A 23,345-nucleotide genomic window follows, 5' to 3' on the forward strand; every position below is an offset into this window, starting at 1 on the left:
ACTTTGTGTAAAACTAACTACATAAACATAAATTATTACATCGAATTCTTACACAACGCAATTCACATTCACATGGAAAATCAACTATATCTCTATCCGTGACGTATCTTGCTATCTTCAGAACTGTGTGATTTTAACAGAGGATTTCAAAATCTTTGTGCATCGCGATACGTTTGTTGTTGTCATTCAAATGAGGATTCTTTACAACACCGGCATTTAACAAGAGGGAAAGTAGTGAAAGTGAAAAACAACATGTGCAGAAACACCAATGCAAAATTTAGAGTCTGCTTGAATTCATTTCATCTTCGTCGCAGCTATCATCGTCAGGTTTTTTATAGCTTATTGTCTCAAGTTCTTTCATTGAATACTCTGGCTCATTTATGTAGCACCCTGTCACTTGGGTTTCATGAGAATCACTACTGTATTCCACTTTTGAAATTGCAGAGCTAGAGCTTGAATTTTTTCGTCCAGTGTCAGCATAAGCTGAATTCCGGAGCGTAACTAACGTCACAAAATAACGATGTCCCAAGTTAACCGTGGCGTCAAAAAGATAAAATATTTCTTACTGATATCTTAAGTTTTTTCAAAGTGATGTTATGATGTTTAGTGAATACATGCAAACTCGTCCCCAGCGCTTTTTGTGTCTGTTTTTTACTGAACAGGTTCAGTAAATAAAGAGACAAAAGGCGCTGGAGACGAGTTTAGAATACATGTTGAAATCGAAAAAGGCCGCAAGTTTTACAAATAGAACTAAGTTTCCAACATGCTTTGGTAATTTATTATTACATTTTATTTATAAATAGGCGTGGATAAAATCTTAGTGTAAGAAGGCTGTAAAAATGTATGCTATATATTTACAAGTGTAGAGTAGTCTAAAGTATAAACCGGTCAAATAAATAAAGCAAAATCTGGAATTTACAAATAAATAAGGAAGACTTGCAAGGGACTAACATAATGGCGGTCTAATTTCACGCACTTTCAACATGGCGCTTGATCATGTTGATGTTGTTATTTACACTTATGACTTTTATCAAACGATTAAAAATTTCGTCTACATAATAAAGCAAGAAGAACGGGTTCTAACTTTAAATCTTTTAAGCAAACTAAACTACCCACAGGTTCACAGTTATGCTTAAACATATATAATTATTAAAAAATGTTACAAAAATGCGTAAAAAACAAACAACAATCATTTTCAGGTCATTTTTTTAACTATATTTTTGGTCAGCCGAATATCAGGAACAGCGTCATTCTAATATACCATAAACGTAGATAGGAGTAACATTTAGCTTTTCTCCGTACTCGGTTATACCACAGAACACGTTAAACTGTGGTAAAAACGCCTCCTCGTCATAGTAACGGCTACAGCTGATAAACCCATTTAACAAAGCCGGTATCCTCAGTAAACTAACTTGTATACTATTTTATATAAAAATATGGCTTGAATAATGCAGAACAAAACAGAACAACGAGAAGTACTACGAAGAATCGACGTTAGGTTGAACATGATTCACATCGTGGTATTCTCTACCAAGTGAGCCGCTCGAAGTTTTCCCGTCCTGTGCTATGTCGGCCTCAACAGCAGTTTGACTTAGTATGCGTGCTGCTGAAGTACTGTTAGGCCTATCAGTGTTTTCGTCTTTAACGTTTATAATAGTGCTATTAGAACGCGACGACACGTCACCGCTATGTTGACGCGGCGTGTTTTCCGTCGTATACACGTCATCGACGTCAACTTCTCGGTGAATGTTTATGTCAGCTTCGTAGGCGTTATTATTAATCCCGTTCTGGTTTTTCAACACCCTTTCATATCCGTTGTGTCGTAAGCCGTTGTGGTTTAAATCGTCCTTTTTTTTGTTCTCTATTTTATTTTGTCTTAGCATTTCTTCTTTCATTTTCTCCTTCTCCCGTTCTTCTTTTATTCGCTCTTTTCGCTCTCGATCCTGCCGCTTGTTCCTAATAAACAAGATAGAAATATCTTCCTGTGCTGTGCTAATAAATTAGGCCGAAAAATCATTCTCAATCTTTTCTTTCTTTTTATACTTTAATGGCAGTATAAAAGTATACTTTATTCTATCAGAAAGTGGTTAAACGAGGCAACGTTTATTTAGGTCTGGCCTGTCGATAAATGTTGAGAAAATTGAACTTGTGTTGACAAGGGAACAATAGGGTCACAAAAAGAACATTAGAGTAACAAGAAGAACATTAGAGTAACAAGAAGAACATTAGAGTAACAAGAAGACCATTAACAAGAAGAACATTAGAGTAACAAGAAGAACATTAGAGTAACAAGAAGAACATTAGAGTAACAAAAAGAACATTAGAGTAACAAGAAGAACATTAGAGTAACAAGAAGAACATTAGAGTAACAAGAAGAACATTAGAGTAATAAGAAGACCATTAGAGTAACAAGAAGAACATTAGAGTAACAAGCAGACCATTGACAAGAAGAACATTAGAGTAACAAGAAGAACATTAGAGTAACAAGAAGAACATTAGAGTAACAAGAAGAACATAAGCAAGAAGAACATTAGAGTAACAAGAAGAACATTAACAAGAAGACCGCTAGAGTAACAAGAAGACCATTAGAGTAACAAAAAGAACATTAACAAGAAGAACATTAGAGTAACAAGAAGAACATTAGAGTAACAAAAAGAACATTAGAGTAACAAGAAGAACATTAGAGTAACAAAAAGAACATTAGAGTAACAAGAAGACCATTAGAGTAACAAGAAGAACATTAGAGTAACAAAAAGAACATTAACAAGAAGAACATTAGAGTAACAAGAAGAACATTAGAGTAACAAAAAGAACATTAGAGTAACAAGAAGACCATTAGAGTAACAAGAAGACCATTAGAGTAACAAGAAGACCATTAGAGTAACAAGAAGAACATTAGAGTAACAAGAAGACCATTAGAGTAACAAGAAGAACATTAGAGTAACAAAAAGAACATTAGAGTAACAAGAAGACCATTAGAGTAACAAGAAGAACATTAGAGTAACAAGAAGAACATTAGAGTTACAAAAAGAACATTAGAGTAACAAGAAGAACATTAGAGTAACAAAAAGAACATTAGAGTAACAAGAAGAACATTAACAAGAAGAACATTAGCAAGAAATTAGGGCAACAACAAAAAATTACTTACATGCTCTTGACAAGGACGCATGTACACACACTCATGACAATTACAATAAAGAGAGCTGTTGGAATGATGATGACATTGCGAAGTTCACTATCAGATAACCCCATGGTAGCAGCTATCTCTCTTCACTTGCGTCCATATTTTGTACTAAACTGAAATATAAAAAAAAAAATTCACGTAGATCAAGTTAATAGAAAAATTTTTTGCAGTACAAGTGTGGCCACATATGTAACACGTCGTCATTTTAGGAAATTTTAGTAGAATTTAGGACGTTTTGGGGTCATATTTAGGAGAAAACAATACAAAACGTATCAAAACCAGTTCATACAAGAGCAAGAGGTTTTACTAAAAATGTAGGAGAAAATAAAGAGTTACTAATAATCAAGCCTTTTCTTTTTAAATGACAGAGAAGCTGTTTATTTCGAATTGCAGTAACTATTTAGCTAAATATAATCAATTTTGCACTCTAAATCTTAACAATCTTTCTAAACATCTTTCGTTTAACGAAAAAACTTTTAAAATTGCTTAGTTCACTATAACTAGATCTTTGTCAAAAAAATAAATTATAGACCATTTAATTTCTCTTACTTGGATTTTATAATAACGCAATGTTTGTTACTAGAAACAAGATTGAAATGTTCTACATGAATACAAAGACATTCCTGGTACACACATTAAATTTTTCATACTTTCTTTCCATCAACTTAAATCTTTTAAAATACAACCCCGGATACTCCGCAACCACAAGCAATTGAGAACGCCGTTTCTTTCTAATTAAACTCCGAACTTCTCAATGTTAACAGCGGCCTTCGGATTAAGGGTGCTGATCTTTGCTACCAGCATGCCCCAACCTCACCCTATTTCGGACCTTTTCTGGTCGGGAGTCGATTGTTCCATACTGCAGACCTTGTGGAAAGTCCAGCTAACGCCTACACCTCTGTCAAAGTAAAACACTTGCAGACTTTCAGCTGCAGAGTACTGGTCAAGCGATGCTGTTTTCTTATTTCGAAAAAGAATTAAAAAAACGAATAATTTTTTCCAACTATTATTTCCATGCTTGTGGCTAGTTGCTTAACTCAGAAAGTTGCTGCTGACATATGTTTTAAAGTAGTTTGCGTATCCTTCTCATCAGATCATATAAATTATGTTACACAAGTCTAAGAAACAACTATAGCTACTCCTGCTGATGCGTGGCCGAACATACCGTAAACGTTCTAATAAACGCCCAAACTCTCTATTAAGGGTGTATCAAATAACCGACCCCTTACTCTAAAATCTCACAAAAAAATAAACGCCTACGTTTTAGACTGTTACAAAAGTCTGCCATAATACAGTGATGTAAGATAGACTTACCTAATGTTGACGCAAAAGCCTTCAGAAAATTTATAAACATCACCTGTCTAATAGCTGTTTCCACTTTTGAAATTAGTTCAAACTAGTAATGTTTTGTACATTTTTATAAGACATCAAAAAAATCTGTATACTTTAAATAAATTTAGAAACCAAGTACTTTATAATACAAAACAAAGAATATATCAATATACAAATTTTCGCAGTTTTAATTTTCGACAAACACTCGTCCGAAAATTTAGGTGTCCGAAATTTCTTGTAGTTACAACTTTCTCTATAATAATAGTCATCGTCAGTCTGTCATTTCGCAAAATGGTACCGCAAGAAGCGAGGCACATAAAATGCGGTATTAAAGAACAGGCGACCCCCTGAATTTGCCACGGGACACTGACTAGTTCTTATATAAAAAGCAAACAAGAATATATTAGTAAAATTAGATTTATCTTTGCGTGGTAAACATCAATCACTAAAAGCCTTTATGATCGTATAAAAATCATCGAGTGAGCGTTTTTAAATGTTAGAGATTTTGGGGAGGGAGTAAAAGTGGGTGGGATCCCGCACTTTTACATTACGTAGTTAAAAAATTAATAATTGGGGTGGAAAATAGACGAAAAGGATAAAGAAAGATGACGTCATTGATACTTAACTTTGTCACGTAACTTCACTCGCGCTACCATCTTTAATTTTAAATTAAAAAATAAATAAAAAAACGTTGCATGCGAAACCATTTTTCACAATGTAGAAAAAATCACCTATTATAATGTTTGAGCAGATTTCTTTGAATTTTAGAAATTATAACACACAAAAAAAATTATTCCTAAAAATAATAAGATTAAAAGGATATTAAAAAAAGACAGAAAGAATGAAAGAAAAAGCAAAGCCATTGATAGACGAAAGATTTGCAAAAGAAAGCATATATCAGTTTTCGTGAAGAAAATACAATTAACACTATTTTTACAGTAATGTCGAACACACGAAAGTGAAACTTCTTTTAATTTGATAACCGCCTGTCTATTTTAACATAATTTAATGATTCGCCAAACTTTTGAAGTCGATTTTTTATTCTTTCTAGTTTCTTTCATTCTTGTTTTCTCTTAAAACAAAAACATCTGTCGCTTGGGTAAATTTTACTGCCTCCATCCTAAAACCATGGAAATTGTACACAATATTTGATGACTATGTGGGCCCTGCAGAAGCTTGTAGGTAAAATTTACAAAAATAAAAAGGGCTAATCGGGACTATCGTTTAATTGTCTCGTTTATTCAAACTTAAATATGAAGTTTTTCAACGAGCTCTAAGAAATAAGGGAGAGAATGGACGGGGTTTGAAAGTAAAAAACTAATTTTAATAAAAATTCACTGAAAGGAAATTTGAAATAATTTGAATTGATGAACCTACCTTTGAGACTCGAACAAAGTCTGGTTATCTAGCGTCGTTCTAATATTGCGTCACCTTCAGAAATTTGCGTCACCTTTAAAAATTTGCGTCACCTTTAAAAATTTGCGTCACCTTCAGAAATTTGCGTCACCTTCAGAAATTTGCGTCACCTTTAGAAATTTGCGTCACCTTCAGAAATTTGCGTCACCTTTAGAAATTTGCGTCACCTTCAGAAACTAGCGTCACCTTCAGAAACTAGCGTCACCTTCAGAAACTAGCGTCACCTTCAGAAATTTGCGTCACCTTTAGAAATTTGCGTCACCTTTAGAAATTTGCGTCACCTTCAGAAATTTGCGTCACCTTTAGAAATTTGCGTCACCTTCAGAAATTTGCGTCACCTTCAGAAACTAGCGTCACCTTCAGAAACTAGCGTCACCTTCAGAAACTAGCGTCACCTTCAGAAATTTGCGTCACCTTTAGAAATTTGCGTCACCTTTAGAAATTTGCGTCACCTTTAGAAATTTGCGTCACCTTTAGAAAGTTGCGTCACCTTTAGAAATTTGCGTCACCTTCAGAAACTTGCGGCACCTTTGGAAAGTTAGGTCACCTTTAGAAAGTTGCGTCACCTTCGGGAATTTGCTTCACTTTGAGGTCGGCTTTATTTGTGTAAGGTATTCCTTTTAATTTTTCAGAAATTATTATGAAATAAAAAGACAACAATTGCTGAAAAGGGTGGGAAGAAATAAAGATAAAATAAAAAGGTTAGCTAAGTAAAAATAGACATTAATAACCTACGCGCGAAAAAGTTTATACGCGCGAAAATTACTGCGTATAAGATAACTCAATTTATATAAACAAAAAAATTGAAGAACTCATAAAAAAAGACATTAATTCATGTTGAAAGGGTGAGGAATCGTAATAAATTGCACAGAATCACAAAATTTATATTAAAACTTCTCCACAGAATTATATTTTTTACGTTAAATGCAAAAAATATTTTGGACAAACCAAATTTAAGATGGTTGAAAGCGTATCTGAAGTTCTTATATTTCTAAAAATCACTGAAAGAACGAAATTCAGTCTAATAAACTAATTGTACGTGAAACATATAAGAAAGAATACGATATTTGATATAGAGTCTATGGAACGGAAATGATCTTGCAGTTTTAATGTATGGAGGAAAGCTTCAAAAGATTTGACATCACAGATTGAGCTTAACAAACCAGAAATCCTTTCCGTGTGCTCAAAACGAAAATCTAAAAGGTGTGTTGGTGGAAACACTGGAGAGGAAAGGGAGAGAATATTTTTAAGCACAAATTTCAGAAAGCAAAGTCGCCAACATAGCCGGCCTATTTCCACTCAACAGTTCCAAAAAAGTCTATATAGTTATATGTTGCAACAATGTTACAAATCTCAACAAGAAACACCCCTCCCCCCCTCCCTCTCTCCCGCAGACGGTAAACTTTCTATCACTCCGCAACATTTTAGTTAATCATCATTCTAAATGATCGTTCTGAACTCCATACATATAATTCAACGTTCAAGCAAAGATATTCTAAGTGCAAGCTTGATGCAGTAAAAAAACAAAAAAAAAACAAAAGCATTTATTTTAGAAGTTAAAAATTCGATTAATAAGACAAAACACCACGTGGTACCATACCTGGCATGTCTACCATCAATAATTGAAATTTTAACTGGAGTTTTTGTACGACTTTGGCGTTTAGCTATCAGACTAAGTTTTTTTCCAGTCTTTGTATTTTTTTCTCAAATATATTTTAAATCATTCGTTCATTATTAATGTTTTTTTTAGTATAATAATTATTTACTGTTGTCAAAAATTAGGAGACATGAATATTTTAACGAGGCACAAAAATTTATAGCTTATTGTTGAAAAATACTAAGTACAATAACATCTTCACAACATACAATGAAATCGAACTTTTTTTAACATAATTTCATTTAATTACTCTAAAACTTTTGTTTTCCATTTTTGCTTAAAAATTACACTTTATTACTTTTCAAAATAAAAACAGCTTTTTTTCAACTTTAACAATAAAAAAGAAAGGATTTTTTTATTTTCAGCAAGGTCAATAAATACGACTTGCTTACTAAACGTTTAAATACATATGGCTAATGTTTTCTCAACAACATATGTACGTGGAAAATTATGCGGCGAGTAGAGGAATATACCAACTTGCGCATGTGCAGTAACATTGGCGCAGAAACAGTAAACGCTATTTTTTGTCGATGACCTCCCCACTGTTTAAGCATCGGCACCTCAATGCTCAATTTTCATAACATGGCAGCGTTTTCGATATTTTTATTGGTTGTTCAAACAGTTTTCCGTCTGCAAACGCTTGTTATTTGACTCGCCTCAACTTTCATAGCTACATTACAAGCGTCGCGACAAGAAAATAACTGTAATGTGCATACAAAAATATTAACGTTGAGATTGCTGTCAGGGATAACCTAATTAAAAGCGACAGCAAACGATGTATAATTGAAAGAACAACACCCTGCTTTCAGTAACAAAAAATGCAGATTGAAGAAATTTTAAACATAATAGTGATAAGCTAGTCGACAAACTAACGTCGTCGTGTCGATTATCAAAACACGTCTACACGACAATTACACGACAATTTGCGACCACCATTTTTAACAGACATCGTACATCTCAAAAACTCTTACAATTATCACAAAATTATGAAAAACAGGAATTCCATAGAAAAAAGATCCTCGATTGAGTTCCTAATACCTTTTTGGAAATGAAGCATCCATCTATCAACGCGTACCTTCTGTTGTTACTTTCTTCATCATCACGTTTTATATAATATATAACATACAATGCGAATCTTTCTCCAGTAACATGGAATCCTACGTCATTTTTTCATGAAAACGTGGAAATTTTTAAGATGGGTGGATATTCTTATTTTCTGTAATTAAATTTAATATCAAGTGTAAAGACGTCTATCAAATTTATTGGATCAAATTCAGCGTCATTTAGTGTTCTTCTTTGATTTTTTAGGGCCTTGAATTAAGATTTTTACTCTTAACAATTTAAAAAAGAGTGTTTTGTGCATCTTAAAAATAAGTGCTTTGTACACCTTAAAAGCATACAAGTAGCTACAAGCATTTCTTGCAAAGTGGCCATTATAAAAAAGTTTTTCAGTAATTTAATCTAAATTCCAGGGTTCTTAAGAATACTTCGAGGCTCTCTGCAAATCAATATGTACGATGTTGAGTCGCCAATGATTTGCATATGATTGTATGTATACATAGAAAACCCTCTACCGACAACTATTTTCAGATTTCTGAAGTGTAGATGAAAATTAGTTGAAATATTTTTTGTTTGTTTGTTTGTTTGTGGTATTTCTTCTTTTCTCTTGTCTATTCACTGATGTTCTTAATTTTCAACCAAATCTGAGCCTAAATGTTCTTATAAAATATATTCTTATAAAACAGAATGCACATAAAATATCTTATCTTAACTTGCAGGAGGGAATAGAAAATGGATAAAAAGAAAAATAAAATTACAGAAAATGATCTTAGGTAAAAAACGCTCGACACTGAGATTAGAAAATCTGGAGACAAACCCAGTGTGCAGTTCAACGTTGAAGAAACGTCATGTGCCCGGTGGGAAGGCATTAAATTTGTTACAAAATAATTCACAGAAAATTTCGGAGTTCTTTTTTTTTTGACAATATCATAAAAGGCAGGCACGTCTTATTTTTTGATTTTTTGATAATATGAAAGCCATAGGAAAAGCAAAAAAATGTATTTGAGGCCGTTAGAAAACACGATTTTTTAAGAACAAGAAAAGTTGTCTACATTCTGGCTGTTTTTATGTTTTTGTTAAATTTGAGCCACATGAAAATCAAAATAAAATTTTCGCAAAATCACAACAATTGATTCTGCGAAAATTCTGTCTATATGTTTATTTTTTGCGAAAAAAATAGTAAAATTTCACCTTGCTATTATTCTTACTTTGTTCTTATGTTTTATTGCTCACAAAACCATATACTGTATACACCAGAGGCGTGTTGCAAGGCGGCTAAAAAAAAGATTATTAATTGGGAATTATAATGACCGCCCAAGATGCTGTACGAGAAATGTCAACCTGTAGACACGCCAAATAGCAAATGGGATATATTTTTATTTTACTTTGTAGTGACAAAAAAACAAGACATGCGTAAACTAGAAACAGATGAGCACTAAAAAACTCTACAACAAAACAAACTACGATCTCACGAGAAGTTATTTTTAAATGTTCAACTATACAACTCATCAGTCATATTACCAGGAAGAATCGACAACATTTATTTCTAAATAATATCCAAAATATATTTTGAGTAATTATAATAAGAATATTAGCCAGAACAAAAATAAAACAGATGCATACACTATCAATCCATTTTTCTTTCTGTTAAATTAAATTTTTAAAAAAGACAGAATCCACTGAGAGCATAATATGTTTCAATATACTGTATTGAAGAAAAACACGCTTTTATGCTGTTTCAAATGTTTCGCTATGGTGATGTATTAATATTTTATACTTATCATATATCTATATTTATATTTATATACTTAGTATCCTTGTCTACACATGAATGACTACTACATTGGTATTATAGACACAAAATTTGAAAAATTCACACAAAAAAAGTAAATGAGTTTTCTTCAGGTGCGGAATAAACGTGAAAATTATTATCTGTTATGTTACGTTTGTAATAACTTGCACTCAAGACTTTCACTTGAGCATGCTCGACGAACTTTTTAACGTTGACATGGCAAACTGACATAACTTTATAGAGTTTTAAAACCACACTACACGTTTTTTTTAATAAGAAACCAAGCAAACAGCCAACTATCTATTTACTAGAAAAAGTTTTTTATCAAATTTCTTTATTTTGACGCGGTCTGTGAGAGCAGGGATATTCAATAATAATATAAAGAAAGAAACTTTCATGAACACAAGAAAAGATGAAATAACGTTTTCAGTCTTTGATGTCTGTTTCGTTAAAATCCTTAATTTTTAACCATTCTTCATGTTACTTGATATTCGTCCGATTTTCCGTTATCGGGTAATAATACCTGAATGCTTCGAATGCCAGTGTTTACAACAGATATTCTTCTTCACTTTTTAGTTAGTTTCTTATAAAGTGGTTTCTTATTAAAAAAAAGTGTAAAACCTTAAAAAAAATTTAAATTAAGTGTTTGATTTTCAAGCTATGTTCAACAGTTCCAAAAATGAAGTAAAAGTTCAAATCACGATTTTTTAGAAAAGATTAAACTTTCAGCAAGTTTTGGAACTTTTTCAAAATTTGATGTCCTAATAACAGCGACCTAATGACACAATTTAATCTCTTCTATAATACATTTCTCTTGAATGAATGAATGAATAAACATAAATGGCACGCTATTAAAAACGCGTGTAAAGTAAATCTTGGGACAAACTCTTCTCGACGCATCAAACGAACTTAGATTTAAAAAAGGCCTTAACACATTCGACATAGCTAAATAAAAATAAATTATTTAAATGTACAATAAAAATTAGCTAACTATATTATTAATGAATATAAAATTTAAAAGGTCAAACGTTTTTTATCATAACGTAGTTGATAAGAACTAGAGGCTGAGATTTTGCCAGAAATGAAAAACATATTAAGAACGTCACCAATCTGAATTCCTTATAATATTATAAGAACAAAACAAAATGAGTTTAGAATTATTTTGGGACAGTTATTTTCCCTTGTAACTATTATAACCTTGTTTGTTTTTACAACGGCGTGTTTTGAACTAGGTCAATACGCACAGCAAATTTCGTACATACTAAAAAGGGTAACACCCTAGAACAAGCTAGAACAACCTAAGAACAACCTGGAATAAACTAAGGACAAGCGAGACCTATCTGAAAACATTCTAAAAGATCATGCTGATAAAGTTAAATTCGGGTAATCCCCTTTGCATGTTTTGAGGTTATAAGCGTGTACAAAAAAAATTCAAGCGTGAGAAGCGCCGTGATTGTAACATATGCTGAATGAATACAAAAAGATACGTCAGTTGGATCGTCGAGGTAGACAACAAAATTAATTATCTACCTTTAAAATTTGGCTCCTCTACATAGCTCTTCGACAAATGATGAAATGAGTATCGAATGTGTGTTTCCGACATCTCGCTACAAAATGGGTGACCTGGTTTCCATTCATTTTTTTTTAAAAACGAAGGGTGTTTTTGAAGGTTTCTTTACCCAAAGACAAAACCAGGTATAACCACCAGTTTCACAGAACAATCAGAGAGCTGACAGTAAACGAAGAGAACAACCGGAGAACCGGCAGCGAATGGAATGGGAATTCTGTGCGGAATAGCGCAAACGCTCTGTGTTCTGCAAACTGATTTGAATGAAGAAAAATATATATTTTTCCTTCTTTCCATTCATTTCAAGCATTTTGAATGTGGCAAGACAGAAAAAAAAATAGACTTCCTTGATGCAGCGAACTGTATCGTCGTAAGACCGGGGGTTCACATAGAATGGTAAAATTCAATATAAAAAGAAATGCAATAACTAGCTATTGTTCTAGCTAAATGCTGATATTGGACTTTAGGGGTAAAAAAACCGGGACGGTTAATGCTGTTGTTGTACTAAACTAAGGGAATCCCCATAACTTGGCGAGCAGGAAACATAGCAGAAATATTCTTGTTAGAAACCCAGATTTATTTACAGAATCGATACAGAGATTATGTGAACTTCCTCTGCTCTAATAACTTTTTTATCCAAAAATTATGCAGAAAACAATTATAAAATAACCATCTCTTGCATATAGAATATTCATAAGCAAGATGTCACGTTGAATTCGTAAAATGAATTTTGTCTAACCGACAGAATTTCAAATATGTTTAGTTTTTTATTCATCATGTGCCATAACTCAAATAATTCGCTGACGGTTGATTTTTCCATTTTTTGGAGAACACAATAAAGTGTAAAAAAACAAGCACATCCAGACTTAGTTGAATTGAGACGTTCTTATAAAAATCGTCTAAAGTAACTAATTTTGGCGGAAATACATTTTCAAATAATTTGCTGACGGTGGATTTTTCCATTTTTTGGAGAACACAATGAAGTGTAAAAAAACAAGCACATCCAGACTTAGTTGAATTGATACGTTCTTATAAAAATCGTCTAAGGTAACTAATTTTGGCGGAAATACATTTTCAAATAATTTGCTGACGGTGGATTTTTCCATTTTTTGGAGAACACAATGAAGTGTAAAAAAACAAGCACATTCAGACTTAGTTGAATTGAGATGTTCTTATAAAAATCGTCTAAAGTAACTAATTTTGGCGGAAATATATTTTGGTTTCTCAGCTTTTTTCGTATACAAAAATTCCTTTTTTTATTGTCACAATTCGCAAAAATTTATGGATTTTGATAATTGGCTTTTATATTTTTTCAGAATGTAGCCATTTATACTGAAAAATAGTCATAGAGATGTGTCCAAAGTCCACAACTTTCGCATTTTCTATTTAGATCGCAAAAATAGTTTTTTGTAAACAAATACAAGCGCAGAAATTAATTCCAGCGAAATATAAAATTCTGTTTGCTTCGAGAGAGTTTATTCACGCGAATTTTTTATTTATTCTGGGAATTATATATTACTAGTTATTTAAACCCGTGGAGAATCCACTTAAATTTATTCTGCTTTTTATCACAAAAGGTTTGTAAATAATTTCAATAAAAAGGCTGAAAAAACATTTTAGCTAAACAAAATCCCGTGGAGGTGTCCACTCAAAAATTGATGGTATGTTTCTTTGTGCGAAATGATTTGTATCTATCAATTAAAACATTTAAACGAAATAGACAACAATAATAACAAGGTTAATTGCCCGTGATTTACCTGTACAATAATTTGTAACAAAGCAATCGTCACGGTAAATTTAATTTAGCATGCAATAAAATTCCCAACTAATGAAATTACTTTATTTTATCACATGATTTGTTCTAGCCAATTAAAATCGTAAACAAAAAATGTTTTAAAATACAGAACATTTTTAAAGGGGATATATTACAGATGCTTTTAAAGAAAATAGTAAAAAATATAACCCACTTTGGCTTATACAGGCACACAGACACACACAGTCTCCGTATTATTATAGATATTTCATTCATATTGTTTAATGTTTCGTTTAATAATTATTAACCCATTATAAGAATCTATTCAAAATCATGTGTTTATTGTGTATTTTATTGCAACTTTACACACTATTCCATCCTTTCTTGCAAAAAATAATAGTCAACACCTATGCCTACCTTTATTGCTAAAATCATCTGTAAAAAGTGACTAAAATGTTGTGCCGACCAAACTTTTTTTATCGACCACCTATTTTTACTGCCTTTATTTTTTTTTTATTTTTTTTTCTTTTTCTTTTTTTACTGCATTAAAAACGCAAATGCCTATAAAATTCGAATACAAATGTTGAAAATTATCAATTTAAGTTCAAGCCGAAATTATTAGCGATATAAAAAAGTGAATTTGCACTAAATCCATTTGAATAATTTATATTTTTTAAATTCAGCAACATTTTGTAACAGTGACCAATACTTTAAAAACTAAAAATTTCTACCAATTTCTTCTTTTTTTATCTATAAAGTATCGCGAAAGTTATTTCTCGCTAAAAAATTTTAAAAGGTGTCCCTTCCAAAAATTATTACCCTCCAGTCCCCGAGTTTTTTCCACAAAAGTTTCTTTCCTACACTTCGCAACGGTTTTTTGAAGAACTCGAAATCTCGTTTGCTTTTCGGCAACAATTTTTCGTCTGTTAAGCAGATTTTTGGCTACTTCATACCTAAGGTTGGTGAACTGGAGCACTACTGGATGGGAAATTAAATCCTCTTTCGATGTCACAAAGTTAAGTGATCACGAATTATGGCTAACAGACGATATGCAGGTATTTCGCCGTCCCTGCGACACAAAATCGCGTCCTTCGGAGTCCAAGGTTTAAAGCAGCTCGATCGACATTTCCTTTAAGTCTAGCCCGTATTTTATTAATAGTACCGATATATTTTGTAACCAACATACATGTAATAAATACTGACCAACCAACATCTCGCAACCAAAATCCCACAACACTCATACATAGATGAAAATATCCCATCACAGTACAAAATGTTTTAAAAACTATTTTTGTCACAAGCCCTCGTAAAATTTAGAAAAGTTACAAGATTTCAGCACTCGATTACATGCCAAACAAAACTAATGCTCAGCAAAAGAAGCCGCAGACACCTTATGAAGATTAACAAAAATAAAAATCAACAAAACAAAGAACATTAATTCACCACTTAATCAGAAGAAACGACGACATTACAATGATGAATGCGACTCACGATTGTTAGGTGCGTTCTAAACCACAATATCAAGTTGCCAGGAGGTAAATAGTAACAAAATTACTGAACTATTGCAGAAAGGCTGACCTCTTTTTTTCCTTCAAAACCAGTAGCTAAAATTCTTCCAAAACTTTAAAATTTAATTCTTCTAAAAATATATTCTTAGCATATTATATCAAAGAGGATATTGAACTTTCGAAAAAATACAAATTCGAGCTAAAAGGAGGAGGAGATATTGAAAATTTTTAAAAGCTGTAATTGTAAAGGAGTGACTTATAAAGTGATTTATAATAAATATTGCTACAAGAAATAGTGTAATATAATTGAATGGATATTAAATATCAAATTAAAAATAAAGAAAAACGTTCTAGCAAAAAACATGTTTTTAATACCATAATGCTTTAATTAAACCGCCCTACTTCTTTTAGTTTATTCGAAACATAATACAAACGTTGACTTTCACACTGGCACGGATCTTCATAGATACCCATATAAAATATGGGAAGAAGATATGCTCATGCAACACAAGCCACTAATATAATTGACGATGACGTTATTGTTAATGATGTACATATTATGTGGAAAATATATATATTCCATACAGTCATTTATTTACTGAACATGAGAGAATACATTATTTACTAGAATACTAATAACAAAAAAAAGCACAGCGGAGGAGGATTAGGAAATTTTGTAAGAACTAATATCAGGATGAATATTGTGCCAAATATAGTACAGAAATTAGCTACGCGCGAAACGGTTTGCAGGAAAATTTATATGCGAGAAAATATATTTTTATAGTTTACATAAACGTAACACATTTGTATTTTATCTAAAACCCAAAATTTTGCTATTTTTAAGTTGTTATTTGTGGGGGAAACTAAACTTGAGGGAAAATTAATGTGCGTGAAAATTAGTTTGAATAAAGTAAAAAGCACACCTAGGTACTTAGTACAGCTTCCTGATGGTAAAACTTAACTCGTGTTTACAGCGAGCAGAATTTTTGGTGAGTAATGAACAAGAATAGTTGCATCTCTCTAAGAGCAGTAGAAATGGATATTATATCCACAAACACATGGTGCAGGTGTAGAAGCTTCACCATTTGTTAAACCTCTCATCGATCCATGGCTATACTTTTACGAGATCTCTTACAAAGTTCACAACAGAAATTCCTTCACATGGCATTGTGCATACCCAGCGGTTTCTTTCTATAATTCAGCTGCGAAAAAAATTCAAATCTGAGTTCCTATGATCTGTTAAAACCTCCAGAATGGCTAAAGGTATTTACCAAAAAGAAATTGCAAAATAACTTGTTTTAAAAATAAGATAAAAATTTGCCTGGTGAATTATTCTGGGAAAATCAAAAACGTAACACCAACATGATAGCAAATAAAAAGAAAGGAAAAATGCGTTAGTGTACATTACCTTCTCACAAATTTCTTGATTCATACATGACTACTTCGCATATTTCTAAAGAAAAAAATTCAAACATATGAAATTGCCAAAACTCTAATTTTCAAGAAAAAAAAACATAAAAAATAAAGGTTTACGTTGATGCAACCTCCTTGACTGATGACATACTCATAAGAAATGTAGCCAAACACAAATGAATTTCCTTTTTTATAATACACCAAGCCTAGCAACATAATCTTAATCCAAATGTTTAGCATCAAAATCAATAAAAGTTAGTTACAATACTATGTATAAAGATTTAATACAAAACAAAAACTCCATGGTAACAATATGAATGCTTTCAGCATAAAATGTAATAATTGTATGAACAAGAAAACAGCTGTCTTTATCGACTGTTTACAATGAACACAATTATACGTTTAAACAGAGTAGCCTGATATTACGTTTGATTGGGATACAGTAACAGGGCGGCCACAGATTTTAAATGAGCTTTTAGAAAAAGGAAAGATTGTAATCAATCTATCGCTTCCATCTGGGTCCGTGAAAAAGTTAATTACTCTAATTGCTGTGATCTGATTGGTTGATTTCGATCCTCTAATTATCTCTTCAACTAATAATAGCCAAAGATGATTACACTCATTGCCCGTCGATGACAGGTGTAGCTGTTGAAACGTAGCCTAGAATAAACTTGCTTGTTCATGACATGATATTATCTATATTATTCAATGACTGATTACGTCATCATCTATGTTGTTAATGTAAAGATTAAAAGAACAGGTCCCCTGTGGTACACCACATAGCACTGGTAACCAAGCTGATTCTGTACCAGAAATAACTCTTCTTTGCTCTCTTCCAATCAAGTTTGTAACATTTCCTCCAATTCCATGTGCTAAGAGTTTTTTAAGCAGTCATGTGGGACTTTATCACAAGCTTTACTGAAGTCTAAGTATACAACATCAACAGGGCAGCCTTGATCTTGATATTCAGTGATTTTATTTATGAATGTCAGGAGATTTGTTAAGCAGGATCTATTTTTCCGAAAACAATGCTGAGGGTCTTCAATCAAGTTGTTGTATTCTAAGTGTTCAAGTACAATTGACTCAAGTACTTTACAGATTTGTCAAGTCAGACTAATTGGTCTATAATTGCTAACTAGCCATTTCGATCCCTTTTTCACATTTGTACAGTTGGATATGTTGTCAGGGCCTGGTGATTTGTTCGCAATAATGCATTTAGCTTGTTGCAGACACCTTCAACTTTAATTTCAATAGACTATAGTTTTGTATCTCCGAAATACATTTGACAAGGTTTAGAAAGCTTGTGTAAAAACTGATGTGAAGGATTTGTTAAATATATTAGCAGTTTTTAACTGATCATGGATAATGTTAACGTCTGAGTCCTGCACTGACCCTACTGTTTCCTTGTGGTTTTTTTTTTGCTTCTTACGTATTTGTAGAATGCTTTGGGGTCTTTTTCATGTTTTTGCTCATTTGCTCATTCAAATGATTTTTTGGCATGTTTTATTTACTTAATAGCTGTGTCTAGTGTTCTTTTATATTTAACATTTTAACTTTTTTTTTCTTGCTTGATACACTTTATAATTCCACCAGAGTAGTTTCTCCAAAGACTTTCTCTTTTTCCTTGGTACATACAATTTAACAGCTTCTTCTATTTTCAACTTAATGGTTTCTTATATTTGGTCTACAGATTTCTCATTAAAATTTTAATTCACAGTTCGAAAATATTGTTTCATTTTTTGTAATTTACATTTCTGTAATCATAATGTTCTTTTTTCCAATTGTGAACATATGTTTCGATTTGCAATTTAAAATTAACTATATTGTGATCACTAGAACCAAAAGGCTCAGTAACTTCGTCATCGAAAATCATTTTTTTTTAGTTAAAAACACTAGATCTAATATGTCTTTTCCTCTGATAGATTCACTGACATGTTGATGCAGGTAACTATAAAGAACAAGGTTAAGGATTTTTTTACTATCATTTTGTGCATGTAGAGTTTGCCAGTCAATTGATCTACAGTATAATTGAAATCTCCACACAATATCAAGGTATCATTTTCTACCACTGCTTTTCAAATGAGGCTTAGCAGGGCTTCCTATTCAATTTGAGTTCTGGAAGGCAAGTTGTAACAAACTCTTACTTTGATGTGTTCCCTCTTACTTGTGATTAAATTAAACCAAATTGATTCAGTGCTCTGTGTGAAAGATAAAATTTCATCCTGTGTAACATTTAATGATTCTTTTACATATGCAATACAACCTCCCCCTCTGTGATCTGCATGGTCTTTGCGACATGTTATGTTTAAGTTCCGCATCAGTTATTTTATCATTTGCCTAAGTTTCAGTGATCAATATAATGTCTGGTTTGACAGACAAAAAAGATGTCCAATTGCTTTAGCTACACAGTTTCCTTGAATTGGCGCAGTTTGGCTTAGTACGACCAACAAGGTTTTAGTCCAGTGGTGAAAGCAATTGGAAACTTTACTACAATCATGTCAATGTGTTGCATGTACCCCTGGAAGAGTATGGTGAATTAAGTACAGGTGCGAGGAGACGAACAACGGCGCCCCACTCAAGCAGGACACACGACTGGGGAAATAACAGGAGGGGGATGCGGTGCTGACAGTCAGAGGTATGGCACCAAGAGGTTAATAACAGGTGTAAAATGCATAAAAAGCTAGAGCTCATAAAGAGTAGGTTCTTGTGAGGTATGATAGAGGAAATGAAATCACAGGAGAGGGGCGAGAGAACACTACTAGGAGAAGAGCTCCAGATGTAGTAGAGAAGAGTGAATTTATTGGGAACATGCACATGAGCTTGAGACAATATCTTCTCTCCAGCCTAGCATTCCGCCAAATTATCCTCAGTTTATTCTTACAAAGTTAAAATAAATTTTTTAATCCAAACTTGTGTTTTCATTGGGAGATGTCCAATTGCTTATTAAATATATGATTTCAATTCATCGTATTTATTGATGATATAAAGCGCATTTAGTAGCAAGCATGTGAGCGGATCAGAGTTACATGTATACTGAAGTTTTATTTGTATTTTGTATATTAACATCATTCATAAAAACACAATTTTTGACTCAATTTGAAAACATTTAACACTGTCAGTCAGAATTTTTTTTGATTTTGTATAATTTGTTGATTATATCTCAAAACAATTTCTTTTGGTAACACAATGTGGTCTGGTCAGTTGGGTGACAGGAATCTGTGGTTATAAATTTCCCCTCTTTGAGTCTTCCAGTTTTTCTTACCTTTTGCCAAACTGGTTTAAATTCCTATCTGAGAGTAAAATCATTCTTTTGTTCATTTTGTGACATATTTTTATTTATATATAAATACATTTTTCCAGTCACTGAGATCCCTAATTTTGTTTCCAATATGCAACAGTTTCTGTTTTTGGTGCTTTTTTGCACATTTAAAAACAATTTTTTTGGGGTTCACATCATTCGGTTAAAGTTTCATTTTCTCTGCTGACAATATTTGAATGTTTTGCTGCTCAAGAATATTGTGAACAATGTATTCAACAAATTCCAAATCATTTTCGAACTCATCTTGATCATCGTCATTTACATTAATATTGTCTACATTGAAATCAGTAAATAATAACATTGCATACTTTCTCTTTCCTTCCCTTCACATCAAATATTTCATTAATATACTCTGTTTACAGTACCGCCTGAATGTAATGTTACATGTGCATGATAGTTATCACCTTTACATGAGCTTTCGGTAGCGTCAGAATTTTCGTTTTTATTATATATCCATTGTTAAGTACATGATCTAGTTTTGCATGTCAAAAACAATAGAGTTTGTGTCCCACATGTGAAGTTTAACGATCGCATGAAATTTTCGTGTGGCTTATTGTTTTTTATAATTATCGCAGCTGCTAAGGGATTAACACAAAAAAATGTTTAAAAAGTTAATTACCCTTCGTGTCTCTATTGTTTCAGCACACGAACATCTTTTATTCACACATGAATTTATTTGTTAAGTATCTCCTATTTCGTAAACGCGTAAGCGAACGTTATTGTTCTGCACACGAAAGAAATGTTATATGTTTTGTTTATACATGCAACGAGATTTAAAATTTTAAGAACGAAAAGCGGCGATAGAATTGCTTTTTAAATCGCGTTTTAAAAATTTAAGAACGAAGAACAGCAATAGCTAAATAGATAAAATAGATAGATAATAGATAGATAAAAGCTTCGTTAGATCGCATTTTATGGCAATAGAAAAGCTTCGTTAGATCGCATTTTATAAGTTTAAGAACAAGAAGCGGCGGTAGATATGCTTTTTTAGATCGCGTTTTAAAATTTTTAAGAACGAAGAACAGCAATAGAAAAGCTTCGTTGGATCGCATTTTAAAAATTTAAGAACCAAAGCGATGGTAGATATGCTTTTTTAAATCGCATTTTAAAGTTTAAAAACGACGAACGGCGATAGAAAAGCTTTGTTAGATTGCATTTTAAAAGCTTAAGAACGAAAAGCGGCGATAGATATGCTTTTTTAGATCGGGTTTTAAAATTTTAAGAACGAAGAAGGGCGATAGAAAAGCTTTGTTAGATCGCATTTTAAAAGTTTAAAAACGACGAACGGCTATAGAAAAGCTTCGTTAGATTGCATTTTAAAAGCTTAAGAACGAAAAGCGACGGTAGATATGCTTTTTTAGATTGCATTTTAGAAATTTAAGAACAAAGTTTTTATTGAATATTTACTTAAAAAGCGCGATGAAAAAAATAAATATTTCTGAGAGTATATAAATAAAACTTTTTAGCGCTACAAGAAAAAAACACTTGCAAAAAAACTTTTGAGCACAGTAAAAAGAGAGTTAATATTATTCCCGAATATTATAGTTGATATTTTGTGATTGTTAACACATTTAAACAATAACATGCATGTCTTAAATTCGAACAAAAGTTTTTCGTATATATTATTGTTAACACATGTACCTATAGATAATAATAGAAACATGCAAAATACGTGTGATAACAATAGACACAAAGTTTTTTTATGTAAACATGACATCGTTACGTGACAGCGTGAAATGCGTGTACATGTAACATTACATTCAGGCGGTATTGTAGTTAACGATTATGTTTAGGATCTTCAAGTTGTTGTACAGCCTCTACTTTGCTTTCTAGTACCGTCACCTTCTGTTCGATTTCATGTTGAATATGAGTATATTCCTTTGAAACTTTGCTTTTACATAACATTGGTTGAACTTACACAAACAACATATTTGATTATATTGCAGAAAGGCGTACATTTCATTACTTATAATTTTACATTTCAGTTGGTACCAATTTTCACAATAGTCACAACAGAGTTCACTTCAACTTTATTTTCAACAGATCTATTAAATACATTTACCACAATTATCTCTAAAAATCTTGATCTTATACTCATGGACTAAATAGTAGTTTGAGTACTTTTTTTATTTAACAGACATTTATGCCTCCTTCCTTTGGTTGCAAATTTCTTTTCCATTTTAAATTTTTGTTGTTGTTTGAGGAATACTTTAAAAACAATGCCATTATAGGCCATTATTTTGAATGATTTTACCCAAGTTTTGTATATTTAAGCTAGACACGTGACATAACATCTAGAGGTAACAGCTACTGTAAATGCTTGTGTCTTGCAGTTGCCATTCATTGAGGTATCTGGTGTGGGTGAACGTTTTTCATGGTAACTATAGTATGGACACTGCCTCTTAAATATCAGTTTTTCATCCAACATGCCTTTAAGCACCAACATTAAAAAGTTCATTATATATTTAAAGAATTTTAATTGTGCATTTTATACACACGATAGCCATTTGTCAGTCATATTCATAATTTTCTTCACTCAACCCAGAATACTTTTCCTATCCTTTTTCCAAGTGATTTCTCAATGAAAGACATAATACACCTTTACGATAATTCGGGAAGACTAACACTCCATCACAGCTTATTTTGTGATAAGAGGAGGTAAACATCACACTTTTATAAGAGTTTATTAAGGAGAAAACACGTTTTTTCGTGATAACTTTTCTTGCCGCCTTTTGTTTTTAATGAAAAGTACACATAAGTTGTATCTTATTATTATTAACGTTTCCTAAAAATTTGAAAGAAATTGATACGACTGAAGTTAAAAAACTGGAGAAAACACGCTTTCGTCCCTAACAAACTCTTATAAAAACACGATTTTTACCTCCTTTTTTCCGATATTGTAAAACGATGGAGAGCCGTAGGAACGCATGTACAATTGAATTATCGTAAAGGTGTATTCAGCATAGTTCTTGAAACGTCTGAGCGCAAAATGCACTTGCTACTACCTTACATTAACATAACCAAAATTGCTTTAAAATGTGTTAAGCATTAGGCAGCATGCATGCTACATCCATTATATTCTTTACTAGGAATTTTAAAGCTCGCGCAATTTTCGAATTAAATAATAAATCTTATACTTACATAGATATAGCTAGCCTATATCTTTCTGATCAGAAAAATGTCACGCTCCTTTTCTTTATGTGTTTTTTTATTAGAATACATTTTCATGTTCTTGTTCAGTGTTTACCACGACCACCGTTCCTATCAAGGATCCGTCAGGAGGGTTAAGTTATTGAAATAATATTTCTATTACCTACAAGTATTGCGTTGAAAAGAATAATTATA

At 32.2% G+C, this 23,345-nt stretch overlaps 1 protein-coding gene across 4 annotated transcripts; it reads right to left on the reverse strand.

The window, feature by feature from the left end:
* Positions 1-751: 751 nt before the first annotated feature.
* LOC130648120 (uncharacterized) lies at positions 752-23,250 on the reverse strand. 4 transcript variants are annotated; one of them, XM_057454148.1, is made up of 4 exons: positions 23,142-23,250; positions 16,677-16,721; positions 3,149-3,297; positions 752-1,956 (listed from the first exon to the last, which is right to left on the reverse strand). In XM_057454148.1, exons 3-4 carry the CDS (start codon positions 3,250-3,252, stop codon positions 1,479-1,481), a joined length of 582 nt encoding a protein of 193 aa, XP_057310131.1. In that variant the 5' UTR covers positions 3,253-3,297; positions 16,677-16,721; positions 23,142-23,250; the 3' UTR covers positions 752-1,478. The 4 variants fall into 4 exon arrangements, with proteins under 4 accessions (XP_057310131.1, XP_057310134.1, XP_057310133.1 ...); XM_057454151.1 differs by lacking the exon at positions 23,142-23,250 and adding an exon at positions 16,802-16,885; XM_057454150.1 differs by lacking the exons at positions 16,677-16,721; positions 23,142-23,250 and adding an exon at positions 9,857-9,923.
* Between the last annotated feature and the right edge of the window lie 95 nt (positions 23,251-23,345).

The sequence above is a fragment of the Hydractinia symbiolongicarpus genome, chromosome 6, assembly GCF_029227915.1.
Source record: "Hydractinia symbiolongicarpus strain clone_291-10 chromosome 6, HSymV2.1, whole genome shotgun sequence".
In the NCBI taxonomy this organism is placed as follows: Eukaryota; Metazoa; Cnidaria; class Hydrozoa; order Anthoathecata; family Hydractiniidae; genus Hydractinia; species Hydractinia symbiolongicarpus.

What these genes read in the sequence shown, in the direction of transcription:
- LOC130648120 (XM_057454148.1), bottom strand. Translation starts at nt 3,252, where the DNA reads ATGGGGTTATCTGATAGTGAACTTCGCAATGTCATCATCATTCCAACA. An exon ending in TGCGTCCTTGTCAAGAGCAT is followed by an intron (nt 1,957 to 3,148) that starts GTAAGTAATTTT and finishes CTTGTTTATTAG; the next exon opens with GAACAAGCGGCAGGATCGAG.